Source organism: Octodon degus, unplaced genomic scaffold (assembly GCF_000260255.1).
Source record: "Octodon degus isolate 3935 unplaced genomic scaffold, OctDeg1.0 scaffold00024, whole genome shotgun sequence".
Taxonomy (NCBI): Eukaryota; Metazoa; Chordata; class Mammalia; order Rodentia; family Octodontidae; genus Octodon; species Octodon degus.
In genome coordinates, this window is record NW_004524600.1 from 18551081 (window position 1) to 18569587 (window position 18507).

The 18507-nt window shown below is 43.9% G+C and overlaps 1 protein-coding gene across 1 annotated transcript in view; it reads left to right on the forward strand.

Annotated features, from left to right (window-relative positions):
* The window catches only part of Utrn (utrophin), a 522813-nt gene that overhangs the window by 255038 nt on the left and 249268 nt on the right, over positions 1-18507 (forward strand). The window contains exons 48-50 of the mRNA XM_023712207.1: positions 2321-2438; positions 5251-5456; positions 7420-7574. Coding sequence (XP_023567975.1) covers positions 2321-2438; positions 5251-5456; positions 7420-7574 — 479 coding nt within the window. The remainder of the gene's footprint in view (positions 1-2320; positions 2439-5250; positions 5457-7419; positions 7575-18507) is intronic.

The window sequence follows — 18507 nt, forward strand, 5'->3', positions numbered from 1 at the left end:
GCTGGGGATTGAACCGCGGTCCCTGTGCCTGTGCTTTGCTAAGCTTGTTCTAAGTAGGTGCTTTAGACCACTGAGCCATCTCTCCAGCCCCAAGAAGAGATTTTTACTCGTATTATCTCATTTATGTTTTTAGCAGTCTTGTAAGTGCTCTTTTCATTACATGCAGCTGATAAGCTCACATTTCTAAGAGGCAGAGGTGTGAATACACGACAGCATCCAGGTTGTGCTGCGGTAACTCCTCAAAACAGAGTCTACTATGACCCGCAGGGCTGCATGCCACCTGGAGGGGGAGGGGGAGGGCGTGGGGGAGGATAAAGGAGGGAGCAGGCGGCTGCCTGTACTGGGATGATCAGAACCACAGGACATGTTTCGGTTGAACGAATTAACTACAGTGAAAGACGCTTTGCTTTAATTGCCCTCCAACACACTTATCCTATCCTTCTTGCCACCTTTGAAATAGTTCTGAAAGTTCTCCTTTGTGACAAATTTTAGGAGGTGTGATTAAAAAATGTAGTGAACGCTATGGCAGTTGTTATGGGATAGAAAAGGCAGGGTTGTAAAAACGTCACAGCGTGTCCTTCCTTACTGCCCTCCTTCACTGGATGGGGCATGGTGTGACCTACTGCTTTCCTTCAACGTCCAAATGACTAGGAAGGCAAGTGCTTTGAATCAGTTCAGGACCTGGAGGCGGCCGGGACAGTGCAACGAAAACACTCACAGGAGAGGATTTTAGGAACGCCTCCGAAAAGGGCAAGGACAGCAGGAGACATGCGCTTTACAGTGAGAGGGAGGATTCTGAGGAGTTAGTGATCATGCACCATGTATTATAATAAAAGTTTTCAATTTTAAGCACTCACTGTATTTTCCCATCACACCCTGGACAGCGGTGGAGGACAGGTTGTATGGAGTGGATGTCACAGATGAAGCCACTGCCATTCCAAGTAGAGGGAACCGAGGGAATATAGGCCTGAGGCTGGGCTCGGGGGAAGGATGGAGAGTGGGGTCAACTTGCTTGCGGGAGGACAGTCAGTACTGCGGTCTCCGCAGCAGAGCATGCAGGGGCCGAGCCCCGCAGACCACGCCAGGGCGTGTGCAGTCGGGCGCCACCTTTCTTCCCTTCCTTTTCCTTTTCTGAGTGGTGGCTGGGAACTGTGCTAGCAGTGCTTTTAGAAGAAGACCAGGATGGATTGGAGATGCCCGAATCCAGGGAAGGAGCCCTTGCCGAATGGTTGAGATGCTGCCATTGCCGTTAGCAGAAAGGAGAAAGAGGAAGTGGGGCGTGAACGAGTTGGAGCGATTCAGTTCTGGGTTGGTTGTGCCAAGAGGTCCTCCACAAGAGGTTGAGGAGAAGTGGTCGGCGCATGTGGAAATGCACCCTGGGCCAGAGCAGCGAGGTCTGTGAGAGGCACGCTGAGGACCAGTACTGGTGACTGGAGCGGTGATTGAAGTCTACAAAATCAGGGAAGTCCCAAAGAGGAAGAGCCGGGAAAATCTTCAGCCATACTCTTTGTACTTATTATAAGTTGTGTTTTCTATTTTTTGTGACTGTGTTATTAGTTCTGCAATAAAAACATTTCTCGGCACTTTTCTCCTATTATCAGTACTGAGAGACAGAATACACTGAGAGTAGCAGTTCTTTAGGCTTAAGATGATTTGATTTGCCTTTCCTCTAGGTAGCAGTTTCTAGTGTGTCACTTCCGTCTGGTCGCCTGGGTGATGGCAGCATTGTGTTCAGATCCCACATAAGACAGATATGCAGTGCGTTAACATCAAGTGCTGCTGTGTTTTCAGAGCACATTCAGAGGTTTCCTTAATTTCATCTTCTCAGCCTTGATACAGCTGAGCAGTCAGTGTTTCAGTGTATTTTGTGCAGGGTCTCACAATGCAGCTCAGACTCATACTGATCCTTCTGTTTTCAGCCTCCTGCACGCTGGGACTACAGGTGTGCACCACCACGCCCAGTCTCGCCCTGGGATTACAGGTGTGCACCACCACGCCCAGTCTTGGTGGCTGCTCAGCGTGCCTGGGGCAGGGCTGGTGCAGTAAGTGGTGCCGGGGATTGAATCCAGTCTCGTGCTTGCCTAAGCAATATTATTTTTTTTTTTTTTGTGAAAACTAAAACACAGAGGAAAAGCACCTGGCCTCTTGACCCCTGTGATTAGTGGAAGAGTGGAGCTTTGAGCCCGGGCCCTGGGACTCCACACCACATGCCCTTCTCTAGTGCCTCACACAGCTCTGCTGCCGGCCACGCCGTGTGGCTGAGCTGCTGCTCCTGCGGGTGGACACGCCAGCCTGCCGTAATAGCCCTTTCTCTTCACAGATCACCAAGGCTGACTTGGAGCAGCGGCATCCTCAGCTCGATTTTGTGTTCACACTAGCACAGAATTTGAAAAACAAAGCTTCCAGTTCAGATGTGAGGACAGCAATCACAGAGAAATGTGAGTGCGAATTGTGCATTATATGTCAGCATCCACTTCCGCAAGGATGCCTCTCCTTCTTCGTGCCTCTCTCTCTCTGTCTCCCCTCTTCCTTTCTCTCCCAACTGTGTATGTGTCCAATGGTTCAATTAGAAATAATATTTTCATATTTGTTGTTTATAAATGGAGCCTTTTTCACTTTATGAACACTGTTACAATTTGCTCTGAATTTTTAAACACAGGTTTTTTTTTTTTTTTTTAATCTGGGCGTTGAACTCAGTGGCACTGAGCTATGTGCCCAGTCTTTTATAAAAATGTTATTTTGAGACAGGATCTCAGTAAGTTGTCCAAGAACTTGAGATCCTCCCACTTCAGCCTTACATGTAGCTGGGATTCTAGGTCTCTACCACTATTCCTGACCTAGCATTAGTTTTTCGCAGTTCCTTACTGATTCTTTTTCTTTGTCAGTTAAGATTTCTTTTAAGGAAATCGAAATACTGAGAATTAGGAAATCCCATTCCTCCCTTGTACTTTCTTCACGAAAACCAGGTGGTATCGCGTCTCTTAGCTCACTTTCACAAGATCCCTTCCACACATATTTGTTGAGCGACTGCTGTGTGTCCGTGTGCCTAACACTCACTTGGAGACACTTTAGTTTAGGGCAAAAAACGAACATACCCAACACCAGTAGACAAAGATCCCTGTTGTAGTTTTGTTTGACTTCAAAAGCATCTTAAATCTGTGTGGCCTACAGAAGAATGTCTAAGTGCTCAAGAGTGACATCTGGGGGTGATCACAATCTGCTTGCTTCCTTCCTTCTCCCTATACTATTCAGTCCCTTCTGTAATTATATATATATATAATTTTTTTATTATTTTTTTTGTCTCCTTACCTTTATTCATGTGATTTCTTTCTTTTTCTTTTTTTTTGGCTTTTCCTTCCCCTGTGAAGTTCTATTTGCAGCTAAAGTGTCACTCCCTTTGTCCCAGCATGGCCTGATTCTGCACAGTGTCACAGTAGCACCCACAACTGCTTTATTCCTCTCTGCCTTCCATGGGCTCTTGTTCTTCACCTCAGTGGTCCTGGGTTTTCCCAGCCCAAACTCAAATTAGGCACTTAATACATGTGCCAGGATGTACATTGGGAGAGCAGAGCCTACTGTTTCTCAGGGCAAGGAGGACACCTATTCCCCTGTCTTAGTTACTTTTTCTGTTGCTGAGATTGCATTAAAGGAGGAAGTTTTATTTAGCTTACAGTTTGTGGAAGTTTCAGGCCATAATTGGCTGGCTCCAAGGCAGAGTTCAAGATGGCAAAAGCAACAAGAGAGAGATCAAGGGAGCCCTTTTCTGTCCCTTGTATCGTATGCAGATTTCCCACCCCAGGGTGGGTGTAGCATTCACACCGTTTATCCCAGCATTAGACCATGAATCAGTCACAAACTCTGGCCTCCCACCTCCATGACAGCAGGAGGCTTTGGGGGGACATCTAGATGCAAACCATAATATTATCAAAGAAGAGTGTTTTGATTTCAAAATAGATGTGGTAGCAATAAGGTATCGTACCCTGAGAAGTTAACAAAGAACTTTTAGTATTGGATGATTTTGATTGAGTTTCACCATAGAACCATTTTTCCTCTTTTTGTTCATTGATTGGTTGATTGTACCCATGAAGGGACTCTGTGGTGATCCTGTTTCCCCTGTCTTGGCAAGGCAACACCTCTATGTTTAGGCTGAGATGTAGTACCTAATACCTGGAGGCTGAAGGAAGAAAGGTCTTAGTGGCCCGTTTTTCTGTCACCAGGGCAGGGCAGTGTGGCAGAGGGGCTCAGAGAAAAAGTGTTGATTGTGTCATCGTGGATAGGAAGCAGAGAGAATCAGGAGAGAAGCTGGGACAGGAGAGCAACCCTTCTAAGTCCTGCCCATGGTGACCTGCCTCTCCCAGTTGTACCCTGTCTCCTAACAGCATGATGCCCATATTCCAGTCAGCTTTCAGAAGCCCCACTTATGAGAGGCTGAGGCTCTAGGTGGCAAACCTATGACATGCATGCCACAGTAGACAGTTAGCGTCATTGAAAGCGCTCAAGAGTTTGCCATCACTGCACCAGGATTGATTAATTGATTGGGAGAAGATACCACTATGTAGCTCAGGTTGGGATTGAACTCATCATGTAGCTCAGGCTGCCCTCAGACTTGCATTGATCATCCTGCCTCAGCCTCCCAAGTTCTGGGATTACAGAAGTATGTCACCATGCCTGGTGTCTTAGTGCATTTGAAATAGAGTTTAGTCCAAATTTTTATCCTCAAAACTTGCTTCAGAAATATACTAAAAGCCAGGGACAGCAGTATATGCCTGTACCCCAGCTACAGAAGACTGGGGCACGAGGGTCACAAATTCAGGCCAGTCTGGGCAACTTAGTGAGAATGACCTTTACTCATAAATAAGAGCTAGGTGAAGGGGTACAAACCTGTGACCTCCGCCCTGGGAGAGACCAAGGTACAAGGACTGGAAATTTGAGGCCAGCTTAGGAAACTTAACCCTGTTCAAAATTAAAAGAGCAAAACCAAAAAAAGGGCTGTAGATATAGCTCAATATGAAGGCCTGGGCCCAATCTCCAGAACTGCCAATCAAGCAATCAGTCAATCAATCTGTGGACTCTGCCTGTGCTGTAGTGCAGCAGATATGTATTAGAATTCCTTTCAAATGGATTTATCGATTTGTTCCCTTTCTCTTTCCCAGTTAGAGAGCTAGTTGGGATGAATGTGCAGCCTGGGATCAGGTGTTTTTCCCTTCCCTGATAGTTATCCTAGGGAGTCTTTCTGTGATTTTCCTCCAGTGGAGCAGGTAAAGACCCGCTGGGACAGCACCCAGCACGGCGTGGAGCTCCGCCGCCAGCAGCTAGAGGCCATGATCGCGGACAGCCTCCGGTGGGAGGACCACAGGGAGGAGACGGAAGAGCTCATGCGCAAGTTCGAGGCCAAGCTCTACATGCTGCAGCAAGCCCGCAGGGAGCCGCTGACCAAGCAGGTTTTCGACAACTGTGTAAGACTCATTAGATCTATTTTTTTAGTATCATTTTGTTGGATTTATTGTTTTCTTTTATAACTGTCAATACTGGGACCCTGTCCTGATATTTGCCTACGTTATTAGATCACATATGGATATGTATATGAAGAACTCGACCAGGATTTTTTTTAATCTTTATTTATTTAGTGCAGAGTCTCAGTATGCAGCTTAGACTCATAGTGATCCTCCTGTCTCAGCCTCCACAGCGCTGGGATTACAGGGTAGTGCCACCATGTACCTTTTTGGTGGGGTTTGCAGAGCATGCAGTAATGGGGATCAAACCCACGTCTTTGCACTTACCAGGCAGGCACTTAGACCACTGAGCTATCTCCCCAGCCCCAGGATTCTGTGTGTGTGTGTGTGTGTGTGTGTGTGTGTGTGTGTTTAATCTTTAAAGGCTTAACAAATGGAAATGTGCCATTTTGCAAATAAATGATCCTGTGAACCCATATCTAGAAAGAGAACATTTTTGGAATCCCCCTCAAAGTTATTGCATGTCTATCTTTGTCTGTGCTGAGGACTATCTTTGTAAAATTTCCTGAGGTTTTCATTTGAATGCTATTGTAGTAAGCCAGTTAAGTAATCAAGTCTAACTTCCCAAGTGCAGTTTTTTCAGTGGTAGGTAACTTTTTGATGATCAGTTTGATTAGAGAGTTGATATACTCATGGTATTTTTCAAGTATTATTTTAAAATTTCTGCAGGCATTGAAAGTATTCTTGAATGAGAGGCTGTGGCTGTGAGGTTGTGTTTTGGCTTGTAGGTGGCCCGAGGTCAAAGTCTACATTAACAAAGAATAGAATACTAAAGAAGGAGAAAGCCAAACCCCGAACCAGGGAGTGTGCTTTCATTCTTCGTAATGCAGACTTTGGCGTATTCTCTCTGTATTTCTGATACTTGCTGGTTGCTTTGCTCAGTGACTGAAATGGACGCTTGAGGAGGGACAAACTCCAAGTGGCGTCAATGCTTCCGTCATTAGGCTCAGAATACTTTTCTGTCTGCAAGATCACCACCCACCATCTGGTCACTCATGGGTCATGGATTATTAGACAGTGAAGCTCACATCTGTCCCAAATGTGTACTGACCCCTCATCATCTTGTTATTGTCCCATCAACAGGGTCGTATAATGACCGTTCTGTAGCATTTCTGTTGTATTAAGTAAAGTAGTGTAAGTAAGAAATGATGTGAACTATACACGAGGCTCATGTGCCATGTTATATAAAGAGTATGACCTTCTGTGGACAGGGTCCAAGAGAAGAGTATATTTTCCTTCAGATTAATAATGTTCTTTTCTGAAGCTTTAGGCCTTCCCGCCCTTTTCCCCCCTCATTACTAGAAAGCATATAAGATGTTGAACAGTCATTCAGACCTCAGGGCAGTATTTTGATCTGGAGACTCTCAGGGCTTGGGAAAGTGCACCTGGCTGTCTCTGCGTGTTGTAGCTCTTCAAGCAGCTTCCAGGAGCCGGTGCTCAGCTATCTGACCCTTCCATGCTGCTCACTCTGGGAACACATGCAGTGATCGGTGGCAAAGGACAGAAGACTTCCGCACTGATGGTCCTTGTCATTGCTCTAAGCACATGCAGTAGAACTTTCTTGTGTTCATTCCTATACAATTGCATGCTCCTGTCAGAGTCAGAGCTGGTGCAAAAGGAATGAGAAGAGCCATCAGTTTGAGGAAATAACTATCTCAGAGAGGAAAGGATAGTAATTGCTTCCTCTTCTCTACCATGTACCTAATGTCTCGGACTTTTTTTTTTAATAGAATAGTTCTTTTTTCTCTGGAATAGTTGTGTTTTATGCTTATGTGTCACAGCTGGCCTCCTAATTCGTCTTATTTTTGTGACACCTGTGTCGCATTAAAACCTTCCAGGAGTACCAGTGTTTGCATAACACAAATTACTGATTGACCACGTCTAATAATTGCATCTCACACCTTAGCTGTTGCTCCAAGAACTGGGTCCTGGCGATGGCATCATCATGGCCTTTGACAATGTGCTGCAGAAACTTCTGGAAGATTATGCCAATGATGACACCAGGAACGTGAAGGAGACCACTGAGTACCTGAAAGCCTCCTGGGTCAACCTAAAACAAAGGTAACTGCGCAGCCCTGGCAGCTTCGTCACCCTTTCAAGTTGAGAATTCGATCTCTTTGGCTTTCTCTTGGAAACTGGCCAAATGTGTGCATACTTGAAGTGGGTATGATTATATATATTTTTTTTTGTTTTTTATACTGTAAAATGTGGAGTTAATATTCTTATGCTTACTTTGTGATGCAGGTATACTGACACAGTGCCTACAGGGATTGCCACAAGGCAGTTTTCCTTGAATAGGCTTAAACCCTAGCAGTGATGATTTTATGTGTTCTGATTTTCTAGTGACTGTCAGTATTGCCTGAAATACATCATATAGCGCCCTGGGGAGAAAGAATTTGCAGGTTGGCTCAGTTTAATAGTATCACTAATGACGTTGACGGGATCCCGTGTAGTGATGTTGTATTTAGTCAGGACATCCTCATTTGAGGGCCACACACTGTGGATCCAGTGCTCAAACTCTGAAATAATTAATGTGTATTTAAGGCTTCAGTTAGTAATCATTTATTTCCATGGCTCTCTATTCTATGTACTTGTAATAGCCTAGAGTAGCATATGTGTTTTTTGTTTTTTATTTCTTTTATTTTTTATTTTTTGTATTTAGGACAGGGTGTGCAGGCTGTACAGGGTCCACTGCGTAGATTGGACTCATAGTGGCTTACAGCCTCCCATGTGCTGGGATTGCAGGTGCACGCCACAGCACCCAGTCTCAATTGCCATTTCAGCATGCCCCAGGGGCGGGGCTGGCATGGCAGGCCCGGGGCTCGAACCCATGGCCCCTGCATCTGCCTAAGCAGGTGCTTTAATCTGCTGAGCTATTTTGGTCGGCCCTGCGTATGTGTTTCTAAGAGATATTTTTGTCACCTTAGCACACATGATTTGAGGAATGATGAAAAATGATTTGCATCTCTTTAAGGCTGTAGAGTTCATTCACCATCAATAAAAGTATTTACTTCATACACCGTACTGGGAAGGCCTGCGTCTAAGCAAAGTTAGTTTCTCAGGCATCTTTAGCGATTCAACTGTAGCTTCTTGAAAACACATCTGATATCAAAACACATTTATTTGGCAGTGAATAAAACTGGTAAGATCAGAGCACTTTATGACAGATATTCCTGGTAATAAAAGGATGATCCATTTAATGCTTGTTTGACATGGAGAAATTTTTATTCATATGAAGACTCTTGTTTTTGTTAGAACTTTTCAAGCAGTTCTGAAAACTCCAAGAAGAGACTGATTAGGGAAAGGACGTGAGCTTGAGTGTGTTGCTAAATACACCAAGGATGCCAGAGGAAATAAGATTGGTGTAGCAGTTAGGGAACTTTGCAAGAGGTCGAAGCAACCTGGCTATAATTGTGATATATAATTATTTGTCATTACCTGTCATTTCGGTATGACTTTTCTCCCTGTTATAAATCCTTTAGATGAAGGTCCCATAATAAAATAGAGAAGAAAGTGAGCTATAAACACCTTTCGTACCAAGGTAGTCTTTTATCATACTTCGTTTCTCTTGTTTGCAGAAGTTTCATGTATAAGAATTATGACTTTGTTATTGTTGCAAACAATGCCAGAAAAATTGATTGCTGAGGAATGAGTGGCTGGCTTTATTTAGCAGCTCCAATTCTTTTTTTTTTTTTGCCTTTACTTTGTAAATATTTTAAGACAGCCTACAGCAGTAGTTAGATTAGATGGAAGAGGCAATTAAAAATGGATTATATTCCAAGGTTATCTTTCATTTATCATGGCTGAGACAACCACAGTATTCCTGTTTCGCTGTAGTTACAGGGAGTCATCTTAGTCTGTTCTTTTTCTGCACTTGGGCTGGGGAGGATCAGAAAATGAATTAAAATTCAGACATGTCTTAGATACATTGTTATTTGTGAGGCTGGGAAAATATAGCAAAACTGTACTTTATGGGAAGCATTTATTAGAGAGAGCAAAGATTTCTGCATATGGGGAGAGGTTTCTCTTTTAAGCACAATGATATTTATAGTTTTCAGTGTTTTAAATGAACATCTTTCTGGATTATAGCAATCTTTCCTGGCCTCCTTACACCAAGTAGAAGAACCTATGTTAAACTGCTTCTCAATTCTTGGCATTATTGTTTCAAAGATAGAATTAAGGAGCTGTAACTATTGTAAGTGACTTCACAGTAGATCTAAACCCTGTGTTTCTCAATGTTTTAAACTGTCTCTTCTCTAAAGATCTTTTTTGAGGGCTGACCAAATATCTCACTGTATTAAAGTGCCTGCAAGCAGGCGAAGGGGCTAGGGGTTTGATCCCCAGGGCATGCTGAGACAGCAGTTGATACTGGGCGTGGTGGCACGTGCCTGTAATCTCAGCACTTGGGAGGCTGTAAACAGGAGAATCTAGTAGTTAGACCCTGAGCACCCTGTAGATCCTTCCCTAAAATACAAGGAAAAAAAAAAAAAAAGATCTTTTTCAGGCCCCCACCTCCATGAAATTTTAATACCGTGGTCAATAACATATCCATTTCCATACTGCATAGTGGTGCTTTGTACATAAAATGTGATTGTTTTCCACACATGTCTAATAACTACTCCTCACCTCCTTTGAGAATATGTAGGCTGATCTAACAAACCCAGGCTCGGAGACGTTCAATGACATGTGAAAATTTGCATAGAAAAGCCAAAGTGATATTTTTTCTATACTAAAAAAGGGATCTAACCCTCTGCGCCTGAGCTCTGAGGAGTTGGTGGTAAATGTATTCAGGTTGCGATGCTTTGTATGTAGTTAATTTTTAGCTACAGATGTTAATTGTCTTGTCACCAGGGTGAGTCTGAGGAGCTTCCCTCAAAGGAGATGGGGGCCTCCGCACACCTCACTCATGGAATAGATAGATTTGCCGACTCCTGACACAGAGAAGGAATTTTGGGGTGTATCACTGAGAGGCACGAGTGAATTCATTATGCAGAAACAGACAGTCAGATGGGATCAGGGCGCTTGTAGGTGGGCCGAGCTGTGCTCTGAGGCTGCTTCTGTGCGTGGGGAGCCCTGCAGGGGAAGATTTAGGGGTGTGCGCCGTATTTCTAGTGTCTCTCTGGCTACCCGTGGTTAATGGGGTAGGTAGGTCAGGATGTCAGCTCTTTGCATGGGTGTAGAGTATAGTGACTTTTGACCCCATTATGGTGCTTTTTCCTTGCAAGCAGAGGACTGGGCTTTGTGAATTCATAGTGTCGCCACCTCGTGAGGCACTGAAGTAAGCCGTTCATACGGGTTATGTCATGTAATCTTCACGACAGTGATAAGGACAGGCAGCATTTTCATTAGTTTTACATTGACAAATACACCGCAGTTCAGAGAGGTGGAGACATCATTTCAGGTCACGCAGCTCTTACTGGCCGAGCGGGGATGGCAGTGCAGGGCTGTGCGCCTGCTAGCCCAGCTCTGCGTCTTCTTTAGCAAGAGTTTCAGTGGTCTTTTTCTTTATTACTATGTCTTAATCACAGTGTCGGCTGTTGCTGGTGACCGTACTGCGTACCTGCCTGTCAGATCTCTCCGTGATTCTGCTTCCTGGCTTTGGTCTGTGTTGAGTTTGGAAGCCACATCAGATTAAAGCTCCAGGGGCCCATTCCGAGAACAGCGTAACACCCTGTGGTGTGTGGCCCTTGCGCCCGCTCCAGCGGCCTCTGAGGTCCTTCTGCCAGGCTTCTCCTCTCCTCTCACAGCCATTTAGGAATACCTATCACGGTCAGCCAAGTTCTGGAGGAGGGAACAGTCATGCTTGCACATGGAACTAGTGTTGTGAGCATAGTTTGTGGAATTACGGGGTTTCAGGGGCTGGGATATAGCTCAGTGGCGTAAGTGCCAGTCTGGCGAGTGCAAGGTCTTGAGTTCGATCCCTGGTACTGAAAAAAAAAAAAAAAAACTTAGAAAACCTCCCATAAATAAATAAATAAATAAATAAATAAATAAGGGCCAGGGAGATAGCTCAGTAGTCTAAGTGCCTGCCTGGCAAGCATAAAGACCTGAGTTTGATCCCCAGTATCGCATACTGTGCTGCCCTGCTCCATGGTGGCCACTGAAACTGGGCGTGGTGGCACATGCCTGTAACCCCAATGCTGGGGAGGCTGAGACAGGAGGATCACTGTGAGTCCAGGCTGCATAGTGAGACCCTGTACCAGACAAACTAAGAAACAAGCAAATAAATAAAATATATGAGTTTTTACAGGAAATATTTTGTGTGAAGTTCAGTTGGCCCAGAATTTGGTCATCCACAGGGCCATGTGCTCTTAGCCACCATGCCAAAATCCAAGACAGACTCTGATTACAGAAAGCTGTGAATTGACGTCCAGTTGTGTATCATAGTGAGTATCCATCCCAGTTAGTGGAAATAGCCTTGCTTTTAGCTTCACAAGTATTACTGTGTTTCTTGTTCCCCTGGACCTGCTGAGGGGGAGCTGTAGCCTATAACACTAGTTTTCTAATATACAAAATATTCTTAATTCTAAAACAAAACCAGCTGCTGATACTTATACTCTGTGAGCAGCAGGTTTGGTACCTCGCTTCTACGATCTTGATCACTGTTGCTTCTACCTGCGGCTCTTTCCTCCTTTTATCTGTTAATGGCAGTTCGCTCACTTTTCGTAGAAGTTGAAACGTTGCTAGCTGAAGTGTGCTTGTACAGGGTGATTGGCCCTCATCCAAAATGCTGTGGACCAGAAGGGCTTGGGGTTTTGGATTTACTTCGGAATATTCGTATATACATAACGAAATATCTAGGGGGTGAGACTCAAATCTAAGCGTGAAGCTCATTCACGTTCTGAATATACCCTGACAACCTGGGAGTTCAGTTCAGAGTGGAGTGCTCGCCCAGCGTCTGTGAGGCTCTGGGCTCAGTCCTCAGTGTGGCAAAAAAGAGACGAAGGGAGGGGGAGATGGAGGTGCGGGGAGGAAGGGATGTCACACAGAGGTGGAAGGGCAGTCGTGCAGTATTTCAAATAATTTTGTACAGGAAAGGAGGTTTAATGGTATGGGATTTTCCACTGTGACCTTCTCTTATTACTCAAAGAACTTTAGGTTTTGAGACATTTCAGATTTTCAGATTAGGAATGCTTAGTTGGCAGTAGCTTGGCATGGCAGCCTGACTTGGATTAGGAAGGTTATTTTAGTCCTGTGGCACTTCAGGGCTGAACTAACACTTTATTTCTGTGTGTATCTGTGTATAATGTATATGCACACACAAAAACCAGTACTACACTGCCATAAATCCAGTGAGACAGTGTAAACTAAAGATCATGGATTACTGTGTAGTTTTTTTCTTCATCCACAAGGAATCATGTTTTGCCCTGATATTTTAAGGGATTATTAGAATAATCTAGGCAGAGCAGGAAGTGCACAATGTCACATCTGTAATTGCGAGTTAAAAATCCTACCATATATACTCACCATTTGTGTGGACCTCAACCAAGTTATCGTAACTCATGGATTCTCACTTTCCCTGGTTCTCCAGTGGAGAACATATCTAGTGTATGGGGTGATTGTGAGATCAGAAATTACGCATGAAAGTTTTGCTCCAATTTTTTTCTTGAGACAGGGTCTCACTATGCAGTTCAGGCTGGCCTTGGGCTCACTTTGTAGCCCAGGATGGTCTCCAGGGGTCCTCCGGCATCAGCCTACTGAGTGTTGGGATTACAGGCATGTGCTAGCATGCCTGGTTTCCTCTCCTCAGGGCTTGGGGAGATAGCTCAGTCGCATAAATGCCTGCCTGGTAAACTCAAGGTCCTGAATTCGATCACTGGCACCAAAAAAAAAAAAAAAAAAAAAAAAAAAAAAGAAAGAAAGAAAAAAAAAAAAAAAAAAGGGGGACAGGGAGATAGATCAGTTGCATAAGCACTTGCTTGCTCTTTTATATTCTGTCTCCCGTATAAACTCTGGACTCCTCAGTCTGCTTCACAGAACTTTATGTAGCTACATTAGCCTAATGGTGGGTCCTTGCTAGGTAGCGATAGTGATTTTCAATGGCCTTAATGGTAAAGTATGGGACAGTGTACTTTACTGAATACAGTATAGACACACTACATCTTTATGACTGGAGGAAAGTTCTTAGACAGTGCAATGCCTTGGTTAGTGAAGGTGTCATAGCTGCTGAATTTCTGTTGTGCTTAAGTGTTCCCAACACGGCGGAAGTCTTCACCGTCAGGAAGGAAGCAGTGTTGGCACTGGGGGTGTAACTCAGTGGTAGAGCACTTGCCTTGCACACGTGAGTCCTTGGTTTCATCCCTAGCACCATCAAAGGAAAAAGAAATGGTGCAGATGTTTTTTGAAGGCACAGTTATTTCTTTAGAAGCCAGGAAATAAGAACAGTACAGATTGATCAAAGAACTTTTGCCTCCTCCTTCATGGTGCTAGTACTTGGATCCAGGGCCTTGCTCAAAATAATAGTCCCCCTCAGTAGTGCTCATAACTTATTGATAATGGCCAGTTAGACATGGGAAAGACACCTAGGCATTATATAAATATTGCGTATATTAAAAATAGATTAGTGAAGTCTTTGACCACTTTGAAAACAGTTTAAGGTAGGAAAATTTGAATTTACTTTTGATTCCTTCCCCTTAGTTTTATTGCATAGTTGCTAACCACTGTTATTTCATTTACTACTTTTCCAGCAGCCCTTGTTTATTGCCCTCATAGATTAATAAAAATGAAATATTCTACAGCATTTATCTACTGTTCAAATTAGTCGGTACTTTTTAGAGTGGTCCATAGAGGACTGCCCTTGGAATTCCACCTTATGGCCTGCTACCCTGGCACCGTCTGAGCTCAGGGAAAGAAAGCTGTAGTCGCTGACCTCTTCTAGCCCATGGGCGTGAGTGTCTCCCAGGAGGCCTCCTCCTTGTGCCATCCACCAGAGTGCAAGTCATAGCTTTGGGCCAGTCAGCGTGCTCTGTCCTTTCAGAAGCTTCCTTTCCCCTGAAAGCCACCCTCGGTTTCTCATCCTGTTACTCTCTCATCCTTTTAGCATTGCGTTTGTATTTTCCTTTTAAACTTGGGAATTGAACTGGCCAAGAAGAGAAGTGTAAAGATTATGCTTTTTACATTTTCCTCATCTAATATATTGTTTTAATATTTCAGGTATCATTTTACTGCTTCCTAAAAAAATATGTCCAACGGTGTCTTTGTGATATATGCCTATGACTGCTCATGTTTTTATTTTGTAAATGTTAGTTTCAAGCAAGAAGATATTTTTCGCCCATTTAACTGCATATCAAGCAAACTAAAGGGCTGATGTTCATAGCCTTTAGTTTTTTTTTTTCATTTTTTTTATTAATAAATTAATCCATAATAAGTGTTTCTTTATTTTTCCATTTTGGCCAAACTGTGGTTACTCTGAAATTTCAACTATAACTCTGCCTGGGCTTGTTTCCTGGCGTTCTGTAGGGGGTGCTGTGTGATAAATAAAAAAAGAAAAGCAGTACTTAAAGGAGAGGAATACAACCAGGAAGTTGCTCTGTGAGGCACTTGATGTTGCTTGGGTGAAAGTTAGAAAGCAGGAATCAGAAGGTGACATTTGAGCTGCTTCTGAAGATTAAGAAGAAAACTCCAGAGTGAACAGCACTTACAAAAATCAGCGATGCAGGAAGGAGCCTAGGGTGCAGTTGCAGTGTGCTAAGAGGGGGAGGCCGGGGCCAGATCCTGCGAAGCAGTCTGGCTATCTGTATGTGATGGAGAGTAGCTGAAATTATTGAGGCAGGGGATCTTACATAATGCTTGTGAGTCTGATATGGGGGTTAGGTTTTAGGGGTGAGAAAGAAGAATAACTGGGAAGATCAGAAGGAAGATGTTAGTTGTGGGCTCACTAGGAAAGGGGGCAGGGATCCTGGGCTACTGTGTGCTAGTAGTGAGGGGTTGAACATCTAGTGTGCCGGAGCTATGCTTCACAAGTAGAACAGGTACTGGGGTGGATTCAACGTGTAGCTTGAGGATATGTAAATAACGAAGATGGCATTTCTGTAAAATGATGAGTGGCAATATTAGTCACTAAATTGGGAAAGTCTGTGGGAGTTGATGGAGAAAAATTGAACATTGGGTTTTGATGCTTATTTGAGATGCCTGTTAGTTATCTAAATGAGTAGGCAATTGGATGTGTGAATCTGGAGCTCAAGCATTTTGAACCTCATATATAAATGGGACATTTTTGGCAATTACACTAGAAATTAAGTCTGTGGGATTGGGTGGGATAACCAGGTAAAAGTCAAGATACAGAGAAGAGGGGGTTTGACTATGTCCCTAAGGCCTAGGATGATTAAGCAAAACAGGCAAAGACGGAAAAAGAGACCAATGGGGGGTTTGGAGAAGCTTCAGATACATGAGAAAGAAAATTCCAGGAATTTTCGGGATCAAAAGTGGAAGGAAGAACCAGGTACAGTGGTGTATGCCTGAAACCCCAGCACTCAGTAGGCTGAGACAGGAGGATTGCTGTGAGTTGGCAGCTAGTGTGAGCTACATGGTGAGTTCAAGGCCAGCCTGGGCTATGTAGTGAGGCACTGTGTCCAAAGAAAAAAGAGTATTTCTAGAGAAAAATGATTCACTGGGTTGAATTAGGGTGAAGTCATTGGAAAAGATGATGCAGGACACCATTCACAGAATTCCGCAGCTCAGAGCTTCCTGGTGAGTTTGAGAAAGAGTTTTGAAGTGATCATACCAGAGTCCAGGAGTGAGATGAAGGCAAAGAAGTAGAAACTGGTGGAAACAACATTTGAGAGGTTTGTTTTGAAGTGGGACAGAGAGACTGGGTGGGACCTAGGAGATTGAGGGTATAAGTGGGGAACGGTGGGCTCATGGGAGTGATTAAGGAGAGACGGGAATGGTGATTCAAGACAGAGCGGGCAAAGGAAAGAAGAACGCAAGTCTGCATCATAGGGCAGACAGCAGGTTCAGGAAGACTGAGATCCATAGGAGTTGGGACGTACTTTCTGCTATGACAGGAAAAGCAAGGAGATGTGTATCGATTCGCAGGGCTTAGAGCTTCAGTGATGGTTTTGTGCAAGGACTCAGTTGTCTTTATGGTCACTAAGGCTGGAGGTGGTTCTGAGAGAAAGAGGGAGAAGATGAGGTTCTGATCAGAGTCTTGGTGCGATTGCTGGTGAGTGGGACAGCGTTTCCTAGGGTGACTGTTTATAATCTTGCTGACTAGTGCCAGGCGCCAGCTTGTGATGCTTAATGATGCATGTGGAGAAGGTAGCCCCGCCGAAGTATCATGGTGTTCATCTACTAAGGCAACCATAAAACCATATATAAGGAAACATTATAGTCCAGTATTGGTGGAGAGAGGGCAGCCGGGTAGGGGAAGGTCTTTGGAAGGGAGTGGAAACATGGAGTAGTTTCTACTCTCTGGTGGGTCTGAGGCATCTTTCTCTGGGCGATACAGTCCCTGACTTGAGCTGTGGCTCATTAAGCAAATCCGGGTTTGGTTTCAGACTCTGCGCACATGTTCAGGCAGTGGACAGCCTTTATAGCCATGTGCAGTAACTCTGAACTTGGAGCTCAGGATGGGAACGGAAGAGATAAATGTCTTAAGCTTCACTATAGCAGGTTCTCTTGAAGACAGAACAGTGGTGGGAAGTAGCTCTGGGAAGCTAGGAGGACACTTACTGTGACACTTCATACTGAGCCTGAAGGATTTTGGGGAGAAAACATAGCACAGCACAGCACAGCATAGCACACCAGCTGACAGGATAATTGATGGCTCTAGGGCAACCAGTTTCAGTGAAGACAAGGTACATGATTTGTTGACCAAACAGAAAAGCTCTTCGGTATGCTGGGAGATGGGTTTGGGGGAAGATTGGCGTAGATTAAGGAAACATTATAGTCCAGTATTGGTTGAGTAATGAAGACCAAATCTCAGCGGTGATCTCACTTTAAAAATGACCACGGGACACAACCTCTCACAGAAATAGCTTTGTGTGTGTGTTTGCTGGCAGGAGGAGCCTGGGCTCACTTGTGCTTCAGCTGTGCAAGGCTTGGGCAGGTGCCACCATGGTGTCATGGTGGAAGCAGGGAACACTTCCCCTCAGCTTCTCAGCGGTAGCTTTAGTAGTGGTTAGGTGGCGTCTCCTCGAGTCCCGTGGAGTGAATTTTTAAGTGCTGCGGTGGTGAGCCAACCCCTATGTAATAAGGATTGGTTGCCAAATGCCACGGGCCATTGAGAGTGTCTGCAGTGACTGAGTCTTCACTTTGTATTTTCTCCCCTTCAGCATGCTTTAATATATTTTTCAGAGAAGTGTTACTTTATTTACAAAAGGACAAAATTACCTTATGAAGGTACCCATTGAAAATCTTAGACTTGTTTCATTGTAAGTTTTCTACCTGTCACTCATACTCCGGATACTACTGTTTTCTGTTGTAGAAGAGATAAATACATTCAAATTGTGAAGCACTGTAAAGGTCACCTTTTAAGTACACCACAACCTAGCAACACATAACTGGGTTTCACGAGATGTTTTCTTTCATAAAAGTCTTTTTAAAAGGACATTATTTTGGGGGTGTGCTCCAGGACTCTTTTGTCCAGTTACAAGTACATGCCCATCTGATTGAAAAATATATCTTAAAGCTTAAAGTATCAAATTTTTCTTAGTATCTTTAAAATGACCTTTTACAAAGTATGTGACATGAGGGACCGTATTTTATGTTACAACATGGCTGTGGGCTATCTAATAGAGTATCATAGCTGGTTTTATTGCAGATATCTCCTTGATAGCTAAGAGTTTATATTTTAAAAATCTTAGTTCTATTTAGTAGAAACCATTATAAATCTGTCATCCATAAATGTTCTTAAATCTTTTATGGGAAACTGCACATATTTTCAGTCTTGAAACATCTCTTGTCCTGAAGAATCCTTTCTTCTGTCAATTCTTCTGTTTTGAGTACATGTTACAATTTCAGCTGAAGTTCCCCTTGTAAATTGCAAATGTGG